Raw genomic sequence first — 20776 nt, forward strand, 5'->3', positions numbered from 1 at the left:
TAAGTCTGTAATGATATACCAGCAGACCAGACAATTCCTCTATCTTGTTCATAGTATGAAGAGTGAAACCTTTCTGTCTGGCAGCTGTTGTGGCTCACTTTGCCAGGTACAGTATCATGCGTGATGCTGCTAATGGTTCGAATCTGGCAGCATCCAACATATTTTGCAAGTGTGGTACTCATATGGTGGTAGTCCTACATGCTGTCATAACCCCTCAATCTGTTACTGCAAAAAAGCTGGACAAAGCCAGAGTGAATGGAGGGCACAAAAGGCCATACCTACAGACAGACATTATACATGCTCTGATTAACTTAGCAGGTGGCTAGTACAACAGCAGGCTGCAGCAGGTCAGATTAGCTGCAGAATGTAAAGACCATCACTTAAATGTCTCAGTAGGTACAACAAGTCAGTGACCACTGTTTACAGCATATTACCAGGAAACCACAAATGTATGAAGAACACAGCAGATATATGGGGCAAAATGCTGGACATTCTGCAAAAACATGTACAGGTAGAGGTATGCAGACTGTCAACCTGTGTGTGGTGTTTCACTATGTACCCCAGTCACATCTCTCAACCTCTTAAGAGCAAGACATCTGATCAAATAAAGTGAATAAAAGTGGGACCAAGGCCCACAAATTGGGACAGGTTTTAAATATGTGCTCCTACAAACATTGAATGTTGATAGAATAACAAGTCATGCATTAGCATGACTGTCTTGATGTGCATGGAGTCTAAAACTCAAATGCCTGTCATTATTTGTTTACTACAATATTCACTGATTTGCCACTAATTTGCCAGAAAACCACGTTATGTGAAATGGGCCAAAATATGAGGCAAACGTCTTGACAGTCTGTAAAACTCTGTACAATTCTGAAGTTCGAGTCACAGATTAAGGTCAGCAAACAGCCGGGCAATGCCTTGGACAATATCAGGGAACTGCAGTACTATGGTAACAGGTGCAGAAGCCAATGGCCTGCAACACACAATAATGCTAGACTGGAGTATAGGTAGGTCTGGCGTGAAGTCATCTTGTAAGCACTGACAATCAGACTGGGCATGCTTCCACACTTAGCTAACTTGAGCCTAAGTCTGTTGCCTATGCCACCCAAAGACCTGCTATGTGGAAATAGGGGGTGCTGTTTAGATGGGCATGGAGAGGTGCCATATGTGTCTGTTGGTGACATGCATCTGACAGTGGTGTTGGATCGTGTGCTTGTACACATTCAAGTCCAGTGCTAGCCCTACATGTGTGTATGGTGGACAGCTATGGATTGTACATGGTAGAGTGGACAGATCACCATCTCCGGCTATGAACACAGAAATTGGCTTCATCAGGAATAGCACGGGCAGCACCATGCCCGAGTTCAGATGCGGTGCTAGTACCTGACAGCGACTGCTGCCTGTGGGCCTTTGTCCTTCACGGGACCACCCAAGACCACATGCCCATGGCCTGCCATGTTGTAGTGTGGACAGCACACTTCCGCCTGTAGCGCTGGAGGTACTGCCACTACGGGAGCATGTTCATGGCCACATGTACCCTCAGCAGATGGCCTACATCCATGTGTCTGACACCATTCCAACACAGATAACATGTGCTCAAAGACAGCCCACCATCTGTCAACTACATCACTGAAATGTTTCAGGGCATCACCAGTGTGGTGGAGGCAGATATAGATGTCAGAATGTGCTGCATCCATAACCCTATGCATCCATCTGGTGTTGCATTCAGATCATGCTTTTGTCTCCATGACAGCCTGAAACATGGGGCGAGTGACCCACAATGTGACACCTGCTACAGGAGGTGGAAGGGCAGCAGTCCTTCTTCGAGCACCCCTGTTAATCTGCCTGTGTGGGACTTAGCCAAATTTTTGTCTGTGGCCAGTATCTACACTCACTGGCACCATAGTTCTCACACTGTCCTTTACTATGTCACCATCCTCTCACTGTCCAATATCTGTGACCTCTGGTGACTGTGTATGTGTGGGCATATTGACTGTATGCAGGGACAATGGGGGCAGAAGAGGGACTGTCAACCTCTGGGGCAGATTCAGTGACTGACAACCACAACTGTGCCTCATTATGGCCACCATCATCATCAGAGTCCCATGGGACACTGGCATCAGGTTGTGAGGGGGACAGACTCCAACCCCCCTGTTCACCTGTGAGAAGCAAGACAAAAGCAGTACATTGCCACCTGCACTTTTATGTATGCTAATCCACACAGACTTATACAGATGAAGATTCACAACTGCATTACATGTCCCACATCTTCTCATCTGTGATCCCATGCACAACACACAAACTCACAACAACATACACAGACAACCCCGGCCCCATGTAACATGCACGTTACCTACATCCGGGTAAAGTTGCCAGTTCAATACACCTGTGAGGTATGCAGTATGACAGTGTATGTGATAGAACTACACATAAAACTCAGTACACCTGTCTTGAGAATTATATGCCAGTTATAGTATTACTGCCTTAGGTATGTACCATCTCCCTATTGTGTTTGAACGGGAATCTTGGAGTAATTGCCTCATTTATAGCAGGCTGTTTAGTTGCTCATAACTATAAGTGCAAACATGTTAATGTTTGTACAAATACATACATGTCATTCCTTAGGCTATGCAATGTAGTTTATCTGTTCCAAAAAGGAACATGTACCTATTCTACTCTGGCTAAGCATAACAGTTGTGCTAAGGCTAAATGGCAGCCATTAACTTTCATAGGGTATATATGATCTGTAAAACAACATTATCACACTTACCAGGTACAGGACCATGGACTCCTGCCACACCTGACGGACCAATGAAAAGGTGAGGGAGAGGTACAGCAACACCAAATGTTGTAGTCTTACAAGGTAATATATGCATATATCCACATATACAGTAGCTAATGTGATATTGGTTATATTGCTGATATTCTGAGTATGTGTATACAAATGTGGGTAAAAGCCAACTCCTCCCCCCCATGCAGATAGCCATGACACCCATGTACTGGTCTGTAGAGCCTGCCATAATTACTGCTAATTTATTATACAGCTGAACACAGTAAGCTTACCTGGATGTTCCTCTGATGTGAATGCTATGGCACCCACCTGCAGGATGTATGGCTTGATGGCTGCCTGAGAGCTGTTGGTTGATCCTAGGTTCACCAGAAATTAGTCTGTGTCTGAGAGTGGTTGATCTGTTGAAGGCCCTCTACCAGTAGCCACACAATCCCTGGCAACAGCAGCTGACCTTTGATGGGTGGCAATGACCATATATGTGGCCAAGTGTCAGACCTGTTTGTAGGTCCTGTCCTGTTGGCCAGTCTGAATAACACCCCTCACAAAGTCAGCCCACAATGTTGCTGACTGTTCATGATTGTGGTGACCCCTTGACAGCAGGATGTGAGTCTGAGGGCATCCAGTACAGTATCATACTTTGCAGATGGAAATAGTGGATGTCTCTGTCTGTACATTGTTCCTGCAAAACAACAAGAGGGGATCACATTACAGGACCAGACAAGTAGATATCCACTATGTACAGACCCTACACATCCATAATGGCCCACACTATCCACTGTACCATCACGCGTTATACCCCACAGTTTGGCAACACTCTACATGTGTAGCTATAACCAAGATAGTAGCAATACTTGGTAATGTCCCTGTGTGCAGTGACAGATTATGCTGTATGTCTCTACACCCATCATTGCAGTGTACTGTGTTGTGTCCACTATGGGCAAATCCCCACTAATATGTGATATGGCCACTGTCGGACAAAAAGCAGAGTGCTATTACAACTATATGGGGACGGTCCAGCAACACCAGTGTGCCACAATGACAGACAGCAGTGCAAACCTTCTGTAGTATATGTTCTCTGTAGGCATCATACCTCTTGTTTGCCTAACAGATGTGGTCCTTTTTGCACAAAGTTGTTGGTGTCTGACAAATGGTTGCCTAATCATTGATGGTTGCTGTCAAAGAATTAAAACAGAATCTGTCACCCATCAGACCCCTCAGAAAACCCTTGTGCCTCAGTAATATCTGTTAGTCTATTCACATTATTACTTTGTATGGTCAGTATGTATACTCTGTCATTGAGTTTGGGCCTTTGTCCCCCCATTAATTATGGCTTTGTCCTGATTTCTTACTGTAGGAAGTTGACAGGTATGTTAGGCATAGCTCTCAGCCAGACAGGGACTTAGCCAGAATACATCAGGGACATTCAGGGACACTTTTACAATGTTAGTACTATTTATGTGTTACACTGACAGACTGAGAGGAGGTGCATTACAGTACATCATGTGAAGTTATAGGAGTGTACACCCTTACATAGTGTCACTATGTCTTACGTGTAATCCACTATCTTTACTACAATAGCTGACCATTGTAGGAGGGATTAACAGGGACAGATCAGAGATGTGATTCAAAGCAGGAACAGTTGAGAGGCATGCCTGTAAGTGTTTGACAGCAGAGTATCACTGACATGTCAGTATCATAGATCTAATACAAGCCTGCTGTTGTAATTCCTATTCTCCATACCTCCATCCTCCCATTTGCATCCTCATCTATATGGGGAAATCTACTACATACCAGCTAGACTGATATATTCCTTTTTTGAAGCATTCTTCTGCAAATGCTTTGCACATACACCATCTGTATAAGTAAAACCACATACAGAGCTGTTCCTCATAAGCAGTTGCTTGCCTTTTGTAGGTTCATAGGTTGGTACTAGGCTATCGGCCCTAGGGCCTTTACAAGCCTAGCCATAACAATTCCCTGGCTATTTCTTCCCACAGTATTTACTTCCCTGGACCCCTATCTAGCAGGGTGACTGATGTGATCCCGGGTGAATTTCCTATCTCCCATCCAGTCATCAAGGTTCCTTTTGAAGAGGGCCAAAGAGGCACTCTGATTGACATGTATGGGCAGTCTATTCCAGAGTCTGGGGAGTCTCTGGGTCAGGAACCTATTCCTCCAGCATGTTTTGTTCATTGTGATGACAAGGTTTAGGTCCCTGGAGCATGTCTCTGAGGGATTGCGATTTCTTTAAGTGTAACATGTCCAACAACTCTGGGTTTGACATGGCCTTGTATATTAAGCAGAGATCACCTCTTAGTAGACGATATGCAACAGAGTATAGGTGGAGATTTCTAGACGGTCAGCATAGGGCATCTGCTTTAGGCCTTTGATTCTTTTAGTGGGATATTTCTGTGGCCTTTCCAGTTGTTGCAGATGTCTTGAGAGGTACATATCAAATGGGGTGTTGTATTCTATAATGGGTCTAATGAGGGATGAGTACAGAGGGAGAATGACCTCCTTTTTTCTGGATGAAAAGCCATTAGTGATGAGGTGTGCCACATAGAAGGATTTCCTGACTGTTGTGGCAATGTGGTTATCGAAGGTGAGACCACTGTCTACGTGTGTCCCTAAGTCTCTTATCACACTTTCAGTGTTTAGTGTACTGCCACCTGTATGGTAATTCATGGATACATGTTTTTTCCCAAAGGGGATAACTATACATTTCTTGGCATTGAACATGAGCCCATAGCTCTGGCACCAAGCATCTGTTTCTGTAAGGCCCTTTTGTAGAATATCCACATCACTTGGGGATTCAATAATGGCTCCCAGTTTGCAGTCATCTGTGAACTTTGTTAACCAGAGTTCCTTAGTGTTGGCCTGTACTTCAGAGAAGTAGATGCCAAACAAGAGCGGTCCCAGGACTGAACCCTGAGGTACTCCACTTGTCACTTGTTTGGAGCTGGATTTGGAGTCGGCTACTTTTACAGTGGGGGTTTTGTCAGTAAGCAAGTTGGCAATCCATCGAGTGACATAAGGATTAATGCCAAGCTTAGTAAGTTTATCTATGATTCCAGAGTGGGGGATGGTGTCGAAGGCCTTGGTGAGGTCCAGATAGGCTGTGTGGACTACCTTACCTTTGTTCACAGCTTTGGAGACTGATTTGAAGAAGTCAATCAGTTTTAGGAGACAAGACCGGCCTTTCACAAGCCCAAACTGCATGGGGTCCAGAGTTTGAAGGTTGCCAATGTCATTGTTTATAAGTTCTATGATAATACGTTCCATGGCCTTGCAGATCAGGCTCGTCAGACTGGTGGAGTGGTAGTTCCCGGAATCCAAGGTGGATCCCCCCTTGTGGAGTGGGATAACTGTAGCTGTGCTCCACTCAGTGGGCATGAAGCCTGAGATGAGGCTATCATTAAACATGAAACTTAGGTGAGGTGCCAGGTCATTTTGTAGTTCATGTAGTAATGTAGTACATAGCCTGGGATGTCATCTGGTCCCATGGATGCTGTATTCTTAGCTTTGGAGAGTGCGTTTTTTTACCTGTGTGGCCGTTACTACCGGAATTTGGCAATCTTTCAGTATTGACATGGGTGATTTAGGGGAATGGGGGGGGTGTGAAGTTTGCACTGAATTGATCTACCAGGATATTGGCAATATCCTTGGGATCAGTATATTTAATGCCATTCTGTTGTAGCTCAGAGCAGATCTGGCAATCCATTTAGATGCTTGACATTGCTATAGAATGCCTTGTGGTTGTCTTTGGAATCTTTGGCAATTTTATTTTCGTAACTAGATTTGGAGGATGTTATGAGGGATCTCAACTTCTTACTGAAGCTGGTAAGGGAGTGTTTTGCATCCTGGGATTTTCCTTTTTTCTGCAACAGTTTCTTCCTTTTGTTGTAAGGTTTGTTTATGGCAGGGGACCACCAGATTGAATTCCTTTTTTTGGATGAGAGCATCTTGGTTCTATTGGGGATGGCATGATTCATGCACGAGTGGATGTGCTCGTACAGTGCCTTAGTGTAGGATTCAGCAGTCAAACTTTCAGTTCCCATCTGCATGGGTGTCATGATTGTCACTTCTGACTTGAGTAGCATGAAGTTGGCTTTGGAGAAGTTTTTTTATGGAGGTTTCCTTACTGGGGGGGGGGTGGGATGTGGATGTCAAGGGTGATTATCTTATGATCAGACCTGACCAAAGAGGGAGTTACCATAGGTGTGGAGGATCGATTTCTCATGTTGGTAATGACCAGGTCTAGGATATTGGAGCCACTGGTGGGACTAAGGATTAGTTGATCCAGAGCGTTGGAATTTATGAATTCCCAGAACCATTGGGCAAAGGTTTTGGTAGGTTCATAGGTTCATAAGTAGGTACTAGGCTATCTGCCCGAAGGCATTTATAAGCCTAGCCAGAATGTGTTGGCTTTTGCTGCCCCTTAGATTAGTTCCCTGTGCCTCTGTCCAGCAGAGCCATTGAAGTGATCCCTGGGGTAAACTTTCTGTTTCCCATCCACTTGTCAAGGTTTCTCTTGAAGAAGGTTAGCAAGGAGCTCTGCCTATGTAGATTGGAATCTTGTTCCAGAGCATGGGAAGTTTCTGGGACAGGAATCTATCCCTTCAGCATGTCCTATTTATTGTTGTGGTAAGGTTTAGATCCCTGGAGCGTGTGGCTCGAGGGGATATGGTTTTCTTTAGGTGGAGCATGTCCATCAATTCTGGGTTGGACATGGCCTTGTATGTCAGGCAGAGATCAGCTCTGAGTAGGCGGTATGCAACCGAGTACAGCTGGAGTTTCTTCAGTCGAGCTGCATAGGGCATCTGCTTGTGGTACATGAGTAGTTTTCCCAGTTAATGGCAGGGTAGTTGAAATCACCCAGTATTAGGGTGCTTGGTTGTATCTTAATATTTTTCGGTATGTTTAGAAAGGTGTAGTGAGAATATTGGGGCATGGTGGGGGGATCTGCAGCAAGCTACAATTTGGATTGCAGTCTTACGTAGTGTTAGTTGCACCTTGTGAATTTCAGATGAATTGTGCTGGGCAACTAGCCTGGTGTTGTGAATATCCTTGGTGAATATGGACACTCCTCCACGTTTAGTGTTTCAGTCCTGGTTTTGTGGCCGAAAAGTGTGTTAATAGTTGTAGCCTGGTATTGCAGGGGTGCTCTCTGGAGCCTTGAACCAGGTCTCAGTTACTGCACAGATATCAATGTTCTCCATTTTTAGGAGTGCCTGGAGAGAGTGCATTTTGAGGTTTAGACTTCTAGCATTGAGTAGCATTACCTTCAGAATTTGAATGCTTGTACCTGTTTTGGTGGTGGTTTTGTCTTTTGAACTTTGCCTAAAAAAGGCACTATAGGGGTGGCAAGAGCATTAGCCAGTAACCTGAATCCCAGGGGTGACAGGTGCAGACCATCTCTGGCAAAGCATCGTGGTCTGTCGATCATGTAGTCCCAGCAGACAGATACTGGATTCCCTTTGAATGACACCAAATGCTTAGCCAATTTTTGAAATCAATCATTTTGTCCTTATACTGTGGTATCATTCTGGGCAAAGGGAGGATGCTACTCAAGACTAGGGTCATACCTGCCTGGGCCACATGATCCGAGAGCTCTTCCATGTCTTTTTTCGTGTAGTCCAGGTAATGCTCATAAACAGGTAATTGCCTCTGCACCAGTCTGTGGCTCAGAATTGCTAACTGCATCCAAAACAGCTGAAATGCACTATCATTAGCCAATAACATGGCACCACAGTGCAATATATAAGGCCTTCATGTAGGCCTTGGCCCCTTTCGTAGTTTTTGAGATGGACATTACTGAGGTGTGGAGACTACAGCATCCCAGAGGGTAAGTACAAATACTGTCCACTGCAGAGATGTATGAAGTATGTCCACAGCTTTGCTTCATATGTTTGGTCAGTATCCCATGACAGAGTGGACATCTGGCAGTTCACTGGGAAACATTGTGGGTTGTGGTCAGTAAGGGGAGAGAGACATGTGAGTATCACACTTCATACCCATCAGAATATGCATGCTAATGCAATAGCTGCTATTCTATCAACTTCCTATCTTTGTAAGGGCAAACTGTGAGACATGTGCCTATCTCTGGTCCTTTGCCCCCCCCCCTCCCTTTATGTATGGTTGTGTTCGGATCCCTTACATTAACATACAGCCATATATGGTCCAGGCTGCAGTGTGGGAGTGTGAACAATTTGGAATCCAACAAGCTGTATGTGTAACTGTGGCAGCTGTGGCAGCTCTGCCATAACAGCAGAGCCAAAGTAGGGGTACCCTTTATAGTCCAATTGAGGCATGTGCTTAAGGTACATCTGTTATGCAACAGTGCCAGTACCAGAGTAGTAGGTGACATATTGTTAGGCTATATGAACCCAATAGCAATGACTGCAGAGGGCATCTGCATGAAATGTATTAATTGACTGCAGCAACCTTTAACAAACATTCCAGGCATGCAGCCTTACCAAAGTTTACACATTTTATTTATTTTATTTTATTACTATTATACTTATTTTCTTTATTTTATGCTGTATTTTCACATTCCTGGTAATGATTGCAACAGTCTGTGACATCTAAACACACAATAATTTACTCATAATATGAAATACCTGACCCATTTACCTGTAGTTCCTGTGGAGGGAATATCTGTAAACATTGCATGACTGATACTGTAATATTAAATCTACATAGCACTGGATTTGAACCTTGGTCTGTGTGTGGCAAAAATGTAATTAGTACAGAGCATTTAGCAAACTGAGCTACTGAGTCACTGCTGACCACTAACTGACTAGTATTTGCCTAGAACTCACCTGGGACCAAAATATGACCTGGTAATAGTGGTACAGTTTTATAATTGACTGCAGTGACAGTTGAATACACATGCATGACATTCAAGCATGACAGAGATACTAGGTAAACTATACATTACTACATAGAATGCAGGTGTACACAATACATTGTTAGTGTGTTGAAATATCCGTGAAGTCCACAAACAATATCTGATTATGGGTTATTATTTGCAGTCTACAACTGGTACACTGTTATACCTGACTGCAGCACCATACCTCACAGCCTGAATGCTGTAGCTAACATGCAGTGGTGAAAACAAGGCAATCTTAATGCACACGATTTACCATGGTGTTATTGCAATTGGTCTGTGTGTTGTTGTAGACCAGTTATCATAATTCATTTCTTACAAAACAACTCTGAACCTACACTTATTGCATAACAGACTTTATTAGATATACCTTCATGCAGGTACTGATATTATTTTGTGTTTTTATTCCACAGTTGTAATAATTGATTTCTTGCAAAATAGCCCTACTTCCTCACTTCTTGCACAAGAGACTTTGTTAGATATACCTTCATGTAGGTACTGATATTATTTCATGTTTTCATTGCAGAACAGTTGTTATAATTGATTTCTTGCAAAACAGCCTTACTTCCACAGTCATCGCTGAACCCACTTTATTAGCGATACCTTCAGTCAGTTACTGGCATAATTTCAAGTTTTTATTGCACAACAATTGTCATTATACAAGTGCTGCAATGCAGCTGTAATTCCACAGTTATTGCAATACAAACTTTATTGCATACACTTTATTACAGTTAATGCCTTAGTCTTCCCTGCTTATGGAACTACAGTTGGCAGTATGCACTTCTTGTAGTACAGGTGTAAGTCCACATTCATTGCAATACAGGCTTTACTATATATAGCTAATCACAGTTTTCTTGCTTATTTGACTAGAGATAGAAAAATGCATTGTACTCACCACACTCACAGTACAACCTGGCCAAGTGCCCAGCATGTGCCTCGATGTTGTGAGCCCTCTCCTCTGCAGCTGTTGGGAGAAAAGCACACCATTATGTATAGCAGTTTATCAGACATTCAAGATTAGATATTGGTGAAACACTGGTAATAGTACTTACGTACGTAATGGACATTCCCTGCCTGGAATTCTTTGACCCAGGTGTCCAAGAGAGCCTCCTTCAGGTCATCATGGTGGTGACAACACTGCTCATCTGTGCGGGGGATATCAGTTGCACTGGTGAGGTCCTTTGTCAGCTGGTCCCAGGCCTCTGCCTTTCAGTTTTTGCCCTGGTATCCTCCCTGCATCAGACGGTCATCATGGTTTTTAACAAGGAGTCCGACCATCACTCTGGACTCCTAAATTGCCCACCCTGTGCCTAAAAGCATGAACCATCTCCAATGCCCACCATTGTTTCCTTCAAATACAGAGCTCCAACAGATTATGCTGTATTCTTGCCAACTGGGCTTAATATAGCTTGTTTTCCCACCATTGCACAATATTTAAAAATGAGGCACGTCACTTAGCACTGCACAAATCAGCACAGCTGAGCTAAGCAGTGCAAACACTGGAATACATCAAATGCTTGGCAGTGATTAGAACTGCGCAAACCAGCGAAGCAATGCCAAGCAGTGTATAAACATTATCAGCCACTATTTTGTTTATTCAGTGCTTAGCAGGTCTTAGCAGAGCTTAGCTGAGCGCAGCAGGCCAGTATTTAAAAATAATTAGCATCATTTCTATTTTGAACAAAAATGTTAACTTGTTCTTCCATGTATTCAAACCCTGCACCTGTTGCATATGAGGCCATAACTCTACCAATTTAGCTACTTGGGATATTTGGAATTTTGCTATACCTTTACATATATTTCTGAGCTACCTTTAAGCAATGCAGAGCGCCAAGCTGAGCCGTGCCTCGCAAACCCAGTCAGCTACACTTCAATATGACCTTTACAGAACTAATTAAATATATCCGGTTTCTATTTTTAGATGTCTTGCTGGTATCTTGGCACCACTTAGCACTACTGCGCTCCACCCAGCACCGCACAAACATGCTTTTAAAAAAATAAAACAAAAAAAATTGAATTGCATTGCTATAATACAAATGGACAGTGCAGGGAGTGTGTTACTCTTCTGTGGATACAGTTGTCACCACACTCCCTACACTGATTCAATAACCGTGTTCCACGGCTCTCCCTCGGCAATGCACCATGATTAATGTGCATGGCATGCTGCCAGTAGAGAACCATGCATACAGACATGGCAACATTCCACGTACATTCTACACTATGCCAACATGGATTTTATTAAATTTAGGGGAATGTGTTTGTACTTTCAGCTTCTCACTAAAAGATGATTTGTTTTAGCAGGGATGAGTTCAGTTGTAAAGTGTTAGCAGTATGTGGTCATTGAGGTGATGGAAGTGATTAAATTCCATTAGGTTATCATTAAGCTATAATAGATTTGTCTTAGAATAGTCTCTAAAGATAGTAGGGTTTCATGGTAAATTAGGTTTTACCTTCATAGTGACTATTACTTAACAGTGGCCAGATTTGACCAATGATGGGGCATCTACAATTATAGAGCATAGCAGGGTTATATTGGTAAGGACTAGTTTTAATATCTTCAATATTCTAGCTGATGTAAAGTAATTGTTCTAAGGAAGTGGCAACGTTGACATCTAGGAAGCATTCTGCATACATATTTATAGTTGTGTAGGCTTCCCTGTTAATCGAATGATTATTGAAATCCAGTAGTGCATCATAAAAGCATTACATTTTCCCAGAATGCACATAATGTAGTCCTAAAGTTAAATGGATATTTTTATAATTCATAAAACTTTATCACACTAGTTTAAATCGTCTCCATCTGTTTCCCTTGTTCTCACCTTCTTTTTATGAATCTTAAGATAAATTAGACCAATAATATGTTCCAGATAACAATATTTATTTATATTTTATAATATATACATATATAAAGATATAGATATAAAATATTGTAAACATCACTTTCATGTATCCCAGGAAATGGATCCGTCTGCACTGACATTAATGAATGTGAAAATTCAACTTGTGGTGCATATGCTACCTGCTACAACACAATAGGAAGTTTTTTCTGCTCGTGTAAACCTGGTTTCACAGGTAAAGATTCAGTTGTATTACTAAAATCACCCATTTTCTTGTATTCAGATAATATCTTTATGCTATAATATTAAAAGAACTACAGCTTTAAACATTGTTTTCATTTTCACAGGAAATGGAACAGTTTGCAGTGACATTAATGAATGCGAAAATTCACCATGTGGCGCAAAAGGTACCTGCAACAACACAGTAGGAAGTTATTCCTGTTTATGTGCAGCAGGTTTCACAGGTAATCATTATAACATTTACATTAATATAACCAAATCGTCTGAGTATGGTGCAGCTAATGATTTTATTTACATTTTATCAGGTATACTGTTAATAAGTTACCTAAAACACCAGTAATGAGTTACCTAAAACACCAGTAATGAGTTATCTGAAACACTGATGCTGAATCATGTAACACAGAGTGTAGGGCAGGCTTAGTGCACAGTGTGAGAGGCAAAGCTTTTCAAATTGTGTATCCATACACTTGTGCTGTGCCTTCCAAAACAGTTGATAATCTGTTCAGGAACACTTGCCGAGAATCTGCTTTTTATGTCATAGCAATAGTCTCCACTGGGTTATATTTCAAAGTAACTATTACTTATCATCCATCTTGTAACCAGTAAAGTAAAGTATGAGACATTTTCAGTATAACATATGGAAAAAAGCTACTGCATCTAACACTTGAAGTGTTTTAATGACTCCTACTGGTCCTTGCTCATAATAAATGGGTCTATGCACATAACCCATAATACTTCTCATATACAACCTATGTGCTTTGCTAGCCTTTGATTTTCTTGGCTTAAGGCTATGAGTGTTACATTTTACTGCTCAAAGAGTTAAACAAATAACATCAAATTCACTGCAGCACTTGATATTGTACACAACAGTTAAACTGGTGCAAAACATTTGATGAGCTACAGCATGCTACGTCTCATTAAATGTACTTATACTACTGAGCTTATGACAAATGCAGGTTCTGAAATCTGCATTTTTAAATAACAACAGAAGCAGTAATGACCTAAGAGCTAAGTATTATAAAAGGTGAGGACAGTTCTATGAAAGGGGCGGAAGAAACGTTTCCTTCCAGAGACAATGTGTTTTTACTTACAGCTTCTCACTAAACAATGACTTACTTTAGCAAGGATGATTTCAGTTTTAAAGCGTCAACACTATGTGGTCATTGAGGTGATGGAATTGATTACATTCCATCATGTCATCATTTAGCTGTAATAGATTTTTTTTAGAATAGTCTCTAAAGATAGCAGGGTTTGATGGTAAATTACGTTTTTCCTTCATAGTGACTATTACTTAACAGTGATCAGATTTGACCAACGATAGGGCATCAACGGTTATACAGCATAGCAGAGTTATATTGGTGAGGGCTAGTTTCAATATATTTGACACTGTAGTTGTGATGTTAAGTAGTTTTTCTAAGGAAGTGGCAATACTGATATCTAGGAAGCATTGTGCATACTTATTTGTAGTTGTGCAGGTTTCCATCTTAAAGGAATAAATATTGAAATCCACCAGAAGAATAATGCATCATAAAACCATTATAATTAGCAGTAATGACCTCAGAGCTAAGTACTGTAAAAGTTGGGGACAGCTGTGTAGAAGGGAAGTAGGAATTGTTTCCTTCTAGAGACAAAGTGTTTGTACTTTCAGCTTCTCACTAAACGATTGCTTGTTTTAGCAAGGATGATTTCAGTTTTAAGGCATCAGCAGTATGATTTCGGTAATATCCTGTTCTGATACATAACATTTGCTGTTGCACTACATAAGCAATTATTTACCCTGCCTTACCCTGTATTTATTAATCTGTTGCACTGGTGCTGAAGAAGCTGTTTACACAATAGCTGTAGGTACTGTGAATACAAAGAATCCTTCCCCCTCTACAAGGTGATAATGAAGTTCAGCACTCAATACTATGCCTCAGCCTACACGTGTAATAGAGCAGAGTTGATGAGAGTGTTAAAACCCCAGACGTTTTTAAATTGCAGATCAAGAGATCAAACACATGGAATATTAAACTGCATTAACAACAGTATCTGTATACTTCATTATTTATAGGCTAGTGATTATTTGATTTTAATCCATATATGCCTAAGAAATATTCCACTGACAGCTACACCAGGAATGCAGTTTGGATCAAGCCATGTTGGAGCAAAGAATAAATGTCTTTGTGTCAATGATGTGACTTTTGTAACTGCTCATGGGATTAGCAGTTTCCATGGCAGGGATGATTCTGTATGGAATGGATTACCGCTACAAATAAGAGTGATCAAATATTTGGAAACATTTAAAAGAGCATTCGACAACTATTTTGGAAGTTAGGTTTTTACATATCCACTAAAAGTAGACAAGCTCAAACTGCCTGTCTATAGAGGCTTTAAGTTTGGATTACTAACAAGGAAATGTGAAAACTGGTTCTTCATATGGTTGAGCTGAGTACACCTCATTTGTTATTTATGCATTCAGCCCCCTGAGATTTAGTTTGCATAGTTTTGCAACACTGAACATAAATGTTCATTTTTTTAATAGGGGTTGCACTCACTGTCTTTGGTAAGAAATGGCATACTCAGCTTCAAATAATGGTGTGTTTGCATTTACTGCAATAATTATTATCTGATTTATAGCCATACTGTTTTATGGGGATACCAATTAAATGTCAGAATCTATTTCGTTTTTTATTGATTTTATTTAACAGCTGCTAACAAGAATAAGGCACTGATCAATTTCTGTCTCAGCCCATGAAAGGTGTAACTGGAGTACACATTATTATTATTAATAATAATAATAATAATAATAATAATAATAATAATAATAAAAAGTATATTGAGATATACATCTTGCATTATGAATTACACAAAACACAACATTACATGGTAGAAATAGTCAACTAATTAAATCAACTCTTATATTTCATTAAAAACTGACTACTGGATTGAAATATATTGTAGAATTTTTATCCCCCTCCAAAGGTGTCTGCTCTCAGAGTTAGTTTGTTTAGAGTAATAGAATTCTGGTGATGCAAGGAGGTTTCCCCATAGCAAAAGTTTGTCTTTTCAGAAGACTGTTCTGTTAAAGTTAATAACATGTACTGTTAATGTAAAATTCCCGATTATTTGCAGTGGAGTCTTTCTTGGTACACTGACTGGGTGCTAATGAATCGCAATGCTGTATATAGCAACAGTTAGTAATACAGTAGTAATAGAACTGTTAGCTGCTGCTAATATTTAAGAATTCAGGTAACTTTAATTACCTGCTTATGTCTGCACCTTGCTTAATCATATCTGACATGTCTAATACAAAGGCCTAAACAAGTATTTCTGCCAAAAATAGAAGCATGTATGTTTGTTACGTTCTACAAGGTTGTCTAGGCTTTATCTGCGTTAACTAATTTACATGTTTTCTCACTGTTTTGTCAGGCACATTTTAAATGATCTTAATATTGCATTCTTCAGTTGATAATGCAAATATATTTCCTCATAAATCTTTGTATTGCAGTAATGCCTTTATTCATATTACCATCCATAGTGAGGGCTGTTTGAGAATTTAATATAAGTCCAAAACATGTTCTTATGAGAAATAATGGCTATAGTGCATAAGTCCCTATACTTTTCATTCCTCATCTTCTTTGTTTACTAATAATTAGTCTGCAATTTTTCTCCAGTCTCCAGTTTTATACATAACTCAGCATATTATATTTTAGAAAATATTACTTTATTGCTTGTAATGTTGCAACAGCTGAATTGCATACGGTGATTTCATTCCATGATATCCAGATAATTTCATTCAAAGAAATCCCCATTTATTGATTACCAGATTCATTTGAAACTTGCTGATCTCTTCTTCTAAATAATTTAACTGTTTCTTTATGAATTTTTTTGTTTGTTTCATGCCTCAAGAAGGGAGTTATTAGCCCAATCTAAATGTTTACTTTAAAATTTGGCATATTACTTGGGTACATCCTCTGCTTCCTGCATATTGTCAGGATCGACTAATACTCAAAATACTCACTAGACTTAGCTTTGCACCGCTCTCATTAATTCTTTGGCCTTTTCCACCATACATAGGGAAATGATAGGACATAAGAGAAAAAAAATATTGGATGGTAACTGGTAAGCAGAACAGATGAGAAAAAAATATAACAAAAAGTCATGAAAATCATTTTTTACATTTCTCATTCTTAGAGAAATATGTTGAAATAGGTAAGTAAAGTTTAATTGTGAAGGTACATTGCAAGGCTGTGATAACAAAACTTACAAGTTTTCATTTATCCATATCTGTATCCTCCTTACACAGCCACCGAAACAAGCAGGTTACTAAAGTATTTAGAAAACTATCATGGAGTACTGAATTAAAGGAGTCTTGGCTCTCCAGCCAAATGATATCAACTATATATTTTTTAAGTCTGCTGATACTTTAAAAAGAATATGCTTCACAATAAGGGATGTCTATTGCAATATCCAATGAATATTGCTTCAGTGACCTATTCACTACAAAGCAATGCATCCATTCTTTCAGTGTTTTAGTCACCTTGTTAAGTGTAGAGCTCACACTGAGCATTTTGTAGTTGTGCAGAACAGGATGTTCATGCATTAGCACTTCCCCATCCCATATGTGGTCACATGATACTGGGACACATCCATGTCCCTTATTTTTATTTAGTATTGAACTTTCACAGTACTTGTGGATTTCATCAGTGACAGCTCATAGAACCTTGAGCTATAATAATAATAATAAGAGATACATTTGTCATATGTGCACTGATTCAGCTGGACATTGTCTCAACCATTGCATTTTCGTGATGGCAGCATGATTCTTATTCTCTTGCAGTTTATCTAAGAAAGAGAACAATATTTTTACCCTCATGCAAATTATTTGAGAAAGTTATTATTTCTTTTTGCTATCTCACAGAAGGCAGGAATTCATGCAGCATTTATATTTCTCATAACTCAGGAGGCATAGAAAATGAGTTTGTTTCACATTAAAGAATTTTGTTCCTTGGGTGTAACAATATTTTGTCTTATACAGGTACAAACTGTGAACAATTAATCAGCTGTAGAACAATGTTCTGTCCTGATGGATACTGTGGGAATGCATCCACATGCAGCATAAGGTCAGACACCTGTAGACTTGCTTGCACTTGTAAGAATCCAAATGGGAGGTGCGTAAATCCTGGAACAGACTTTGTGCCCGAGCCTTCACCAGGTATGTAAACAGAGTGAAATTTGGCTTAGTTTGAGGCTTCTAATGACTATGTTAAAGTATAATGTACATTGAAAGCTTTGAAATTGCTTGTATTTAACACACAAAAAAGCTCACACACACACCACACACGCGCGAGCGCGTGCACACACACACACACACACACATATATATATATATATATATATATATATATATATATATATATATCCTATTTAAATGCATTCTCACAAGATAATAGTGCATTGTATATTTAATATATAGTTTCATGACATTGTGGCACAATGATATTGAGCATATATTGATATAACTTTCAGAGCACTCTGATTATTGGATGCAAAATGTGTGCACTAAGAAAAAGAATATAAACTAAAGGCAAGAAAAAAGTATGCACACAGCAATATGCAACTGAGAATTTGTTGATACTGAAATAGATACAATTAAAGTAGAGGCAATTCAAAGAACAGTATTTCAAACCTCTTAATGCTTTGTATTGAGTAGACTGATCCATCTTGTTTTATGATCAGACTATATTATCACAAAATGGCATTTAGATCCATTCAGTCTAATAGTCCAGTTCAGGCTACCAAGTAACTAAACAGGCCACTACAGTGCTGTCAGCTAAGGTTACCAAGTAACTAAACAGGTCACTACAGTGTTGCCCGTTAAGGCTACCAAGTAACTAAACAGGTCACTACAGTGTTGTCCATTATCATTTTCATATCTGAGTTAATTAATATATTCAGAATACATTGCACACAACATTTTAGTAGTATGCCATAAAAAGCATAACATGAAATAATTAGGCATACACATCTGATTATATTGTTTCAAGAAAACAGTCTTCAGCTTGCTTATTGCCTTCATATGCATTTAAGCTGATTATTACCAGCTAGTCCTTGCTTTATTTAGAACAGTATTATTTCTGGCACACTGAACTGAGCATGATACTATTTAAATATGAATGCAAATATATGGAACTCAGGTTAAGTCTCTTTGATTATTGATAGCATTGACTAGTGTTTAGAAGAATTCCATAAAAAAATAACACAGACTGATGTACAATGTTTAATGAGAGAAGAATACTGTGCATCTTCATGGTTACTGTCCTACTTTAAATATCCATCTGTCCGCCTCATATAGGGCATGGGAACGATACACTGAAGGTGTCTAATTTATGCTGGTCTTTTTGATGCTTAGCATTTAAAACTGATTATTAATCAGCATGATTTTTGTAATGTTTCAAAAGAGTGAAATGCAAGAAATTGCAAAACTAAAAATAGATTTCCTCTTACACTAGCACAATCTTGTTTTTTTCTTCTGAAAAACTTCAATATAATATTATTGATTTCAGCAGAATCATTTGGAAAAATGTATGTTTTAACAGTATTATTTGTATACCTGAAAGAAAACTTTTACTCTGGATGTCTGATGCATTTTAGACCCCCCCCCTTATTTTACCAGATTATATAAATCGCAAGGTAATCATTTTTTCAGATGACAGAATAAATCACTATCTTCTGAGCCCTAGTAAATGAAACACTTGAATGTTCCATACTCATAATTTGTTTTTTGGATCCCCATTTGCTTTTCTATCACTCCGTATATCAAAGCTTTTAAGCTAGGCTGCAACAGTAGTCAGCTTTTTTCCACCCATTATAAAGATGCTACTTAAAAACAATTTTATGATTGGACAGTGCCCCCTTTTGGGCTAGTAGCAGAGCAGTCCATCATGGCTCTCACATAGGTTCATAGGTAAGTACTAGGCTATCTGCCCAAAGGCATTTATAAGCCTAGCTGTAATGTATTGGCTTTCACCTCCCCCTTAGATTAGTTCCCTGTGCCTCTGTCCAGCAGAGCCACTGATGTGATCCCTTGGGTAAACTTCCTGTTTCCCATCCACTCATCAAGGCTTCTCTTGAAGAGTGTTAGTGAGGAGCTCTGCCTAATGTAGATTGGAATTTTGTTCCAGAGCATAGGAAGTCTCTGGAACAGTAATCTATCCCTCCAGCACGTCCATCAATTCTAGGTTGGACATGGCCTTGTATATCAGGCAGAGATCACCTCTGAGTAGGCAGTATGCAACCAAGTACAGCTGGAGGTTCTTCAGTCGAGCTGCATAGGGCATCTGTTTGAGGCCAGTGATCCTCTAGGTGAGGTACTTCTGTGGTCTTTCCAGCTGTTACAGGTGTCTTGTAAGGTACATCCCAAATGGGGCGTAGTACTCAATGATGGGGCTGATGAGTGATGCGTAGAGGGGCACAGTGACCTCTTTTGATCTGGATGCAAACCCTTTTGTGATTAGGTAGGCCACATAGAAGGATGTTCTAACCACTTTGGCAATGTGATTATCAAAGGAGAGATTACTATCTACTTGGGTCCCTAGATCCCTTATTTTGTCTTCCGTATTTAGGTGGCTAACACCTATGTTGTAATTTGTGGGGACTTTGTTTTTTCCAAAGGGGATGACTATGCACTTTTTGGCATTTAGCTTGAGGTCATGGTTTTGACACCAGGTATTTGTCTCACTGAAACCCTTTTGGTGGATATCTGTGTCAGCCAGAGAGTCAATTATAACCCCTAGTTTTGCAGTCATCTGGGAACTTGGTCAGCCATAGTCCTCCTGTGCTTGCCTGTACATCTGAGAAGTATATGCTGAACAGGAGGGGTCCTAGGACTGAGCCCTGGGGAACACCACTTGTAACCAGTTTAGAGACAGACTTAGCTCCTGCAACTCTTACCATTTGGGTTCTGTCCGTGAGCCAGTTAGCAACCCATCTCGTGATGTAAGGGTTTATGTTCAGGCTGGTGAGCTTGTCTAA

The 20776-nt window shown here is 40.0% G+C and overlaps 1 protein-coding gene across 8 annotated transcripts in view; it reads left to right on the forward strand.

Moving 5' to 3' along the window:
- Nucleotides 1-20776, forward strand: part of LOC122800839 (uncharacterized threonine-rich GPI-anchored glycoprotein PJ4664.02-like) — a 662067-nt gene that overhangs the window by 521171 nt on the left and 120120 nt on the right. For 7 of the 8 annotated variants that reach the window (XM_044070146.1, XM_044070147.1, XM_044070151.1 and 4 more), the window contains 3 exons: nt 12639-12755; nt 12868-12984; nt 17781-17957. In XM_044070146.1, the coding sequence (XP_043926081.1) occupies nt 12639-12755; nt 12868-12984; nt 17781-17957 (411 nt within the window). The remainder of the gene's footprint in view (nt 1-12638; nt 12756-12867; nt 12985-17780; nt 17958-20776) is intronic. The other variant, XM_044070150.1, reaches the window with a different exon arrangement.

The sequence above is a fragment of the Protopterus annectens genome, chromosome 4.part1 (genome assembly GCF_019279795.1).
Source record: "Protopterus annectens isolate FY-2018-M chromosome 4.part1, PAN1.0, whole genome shotgun sequence".
Taxonomy (NCBI): domain Eukaryota; kingdom Metazoa; phylum Chordata; order Ceratodontiformes; family Protopteridae; genus Protopterus; species Protopterus annectens.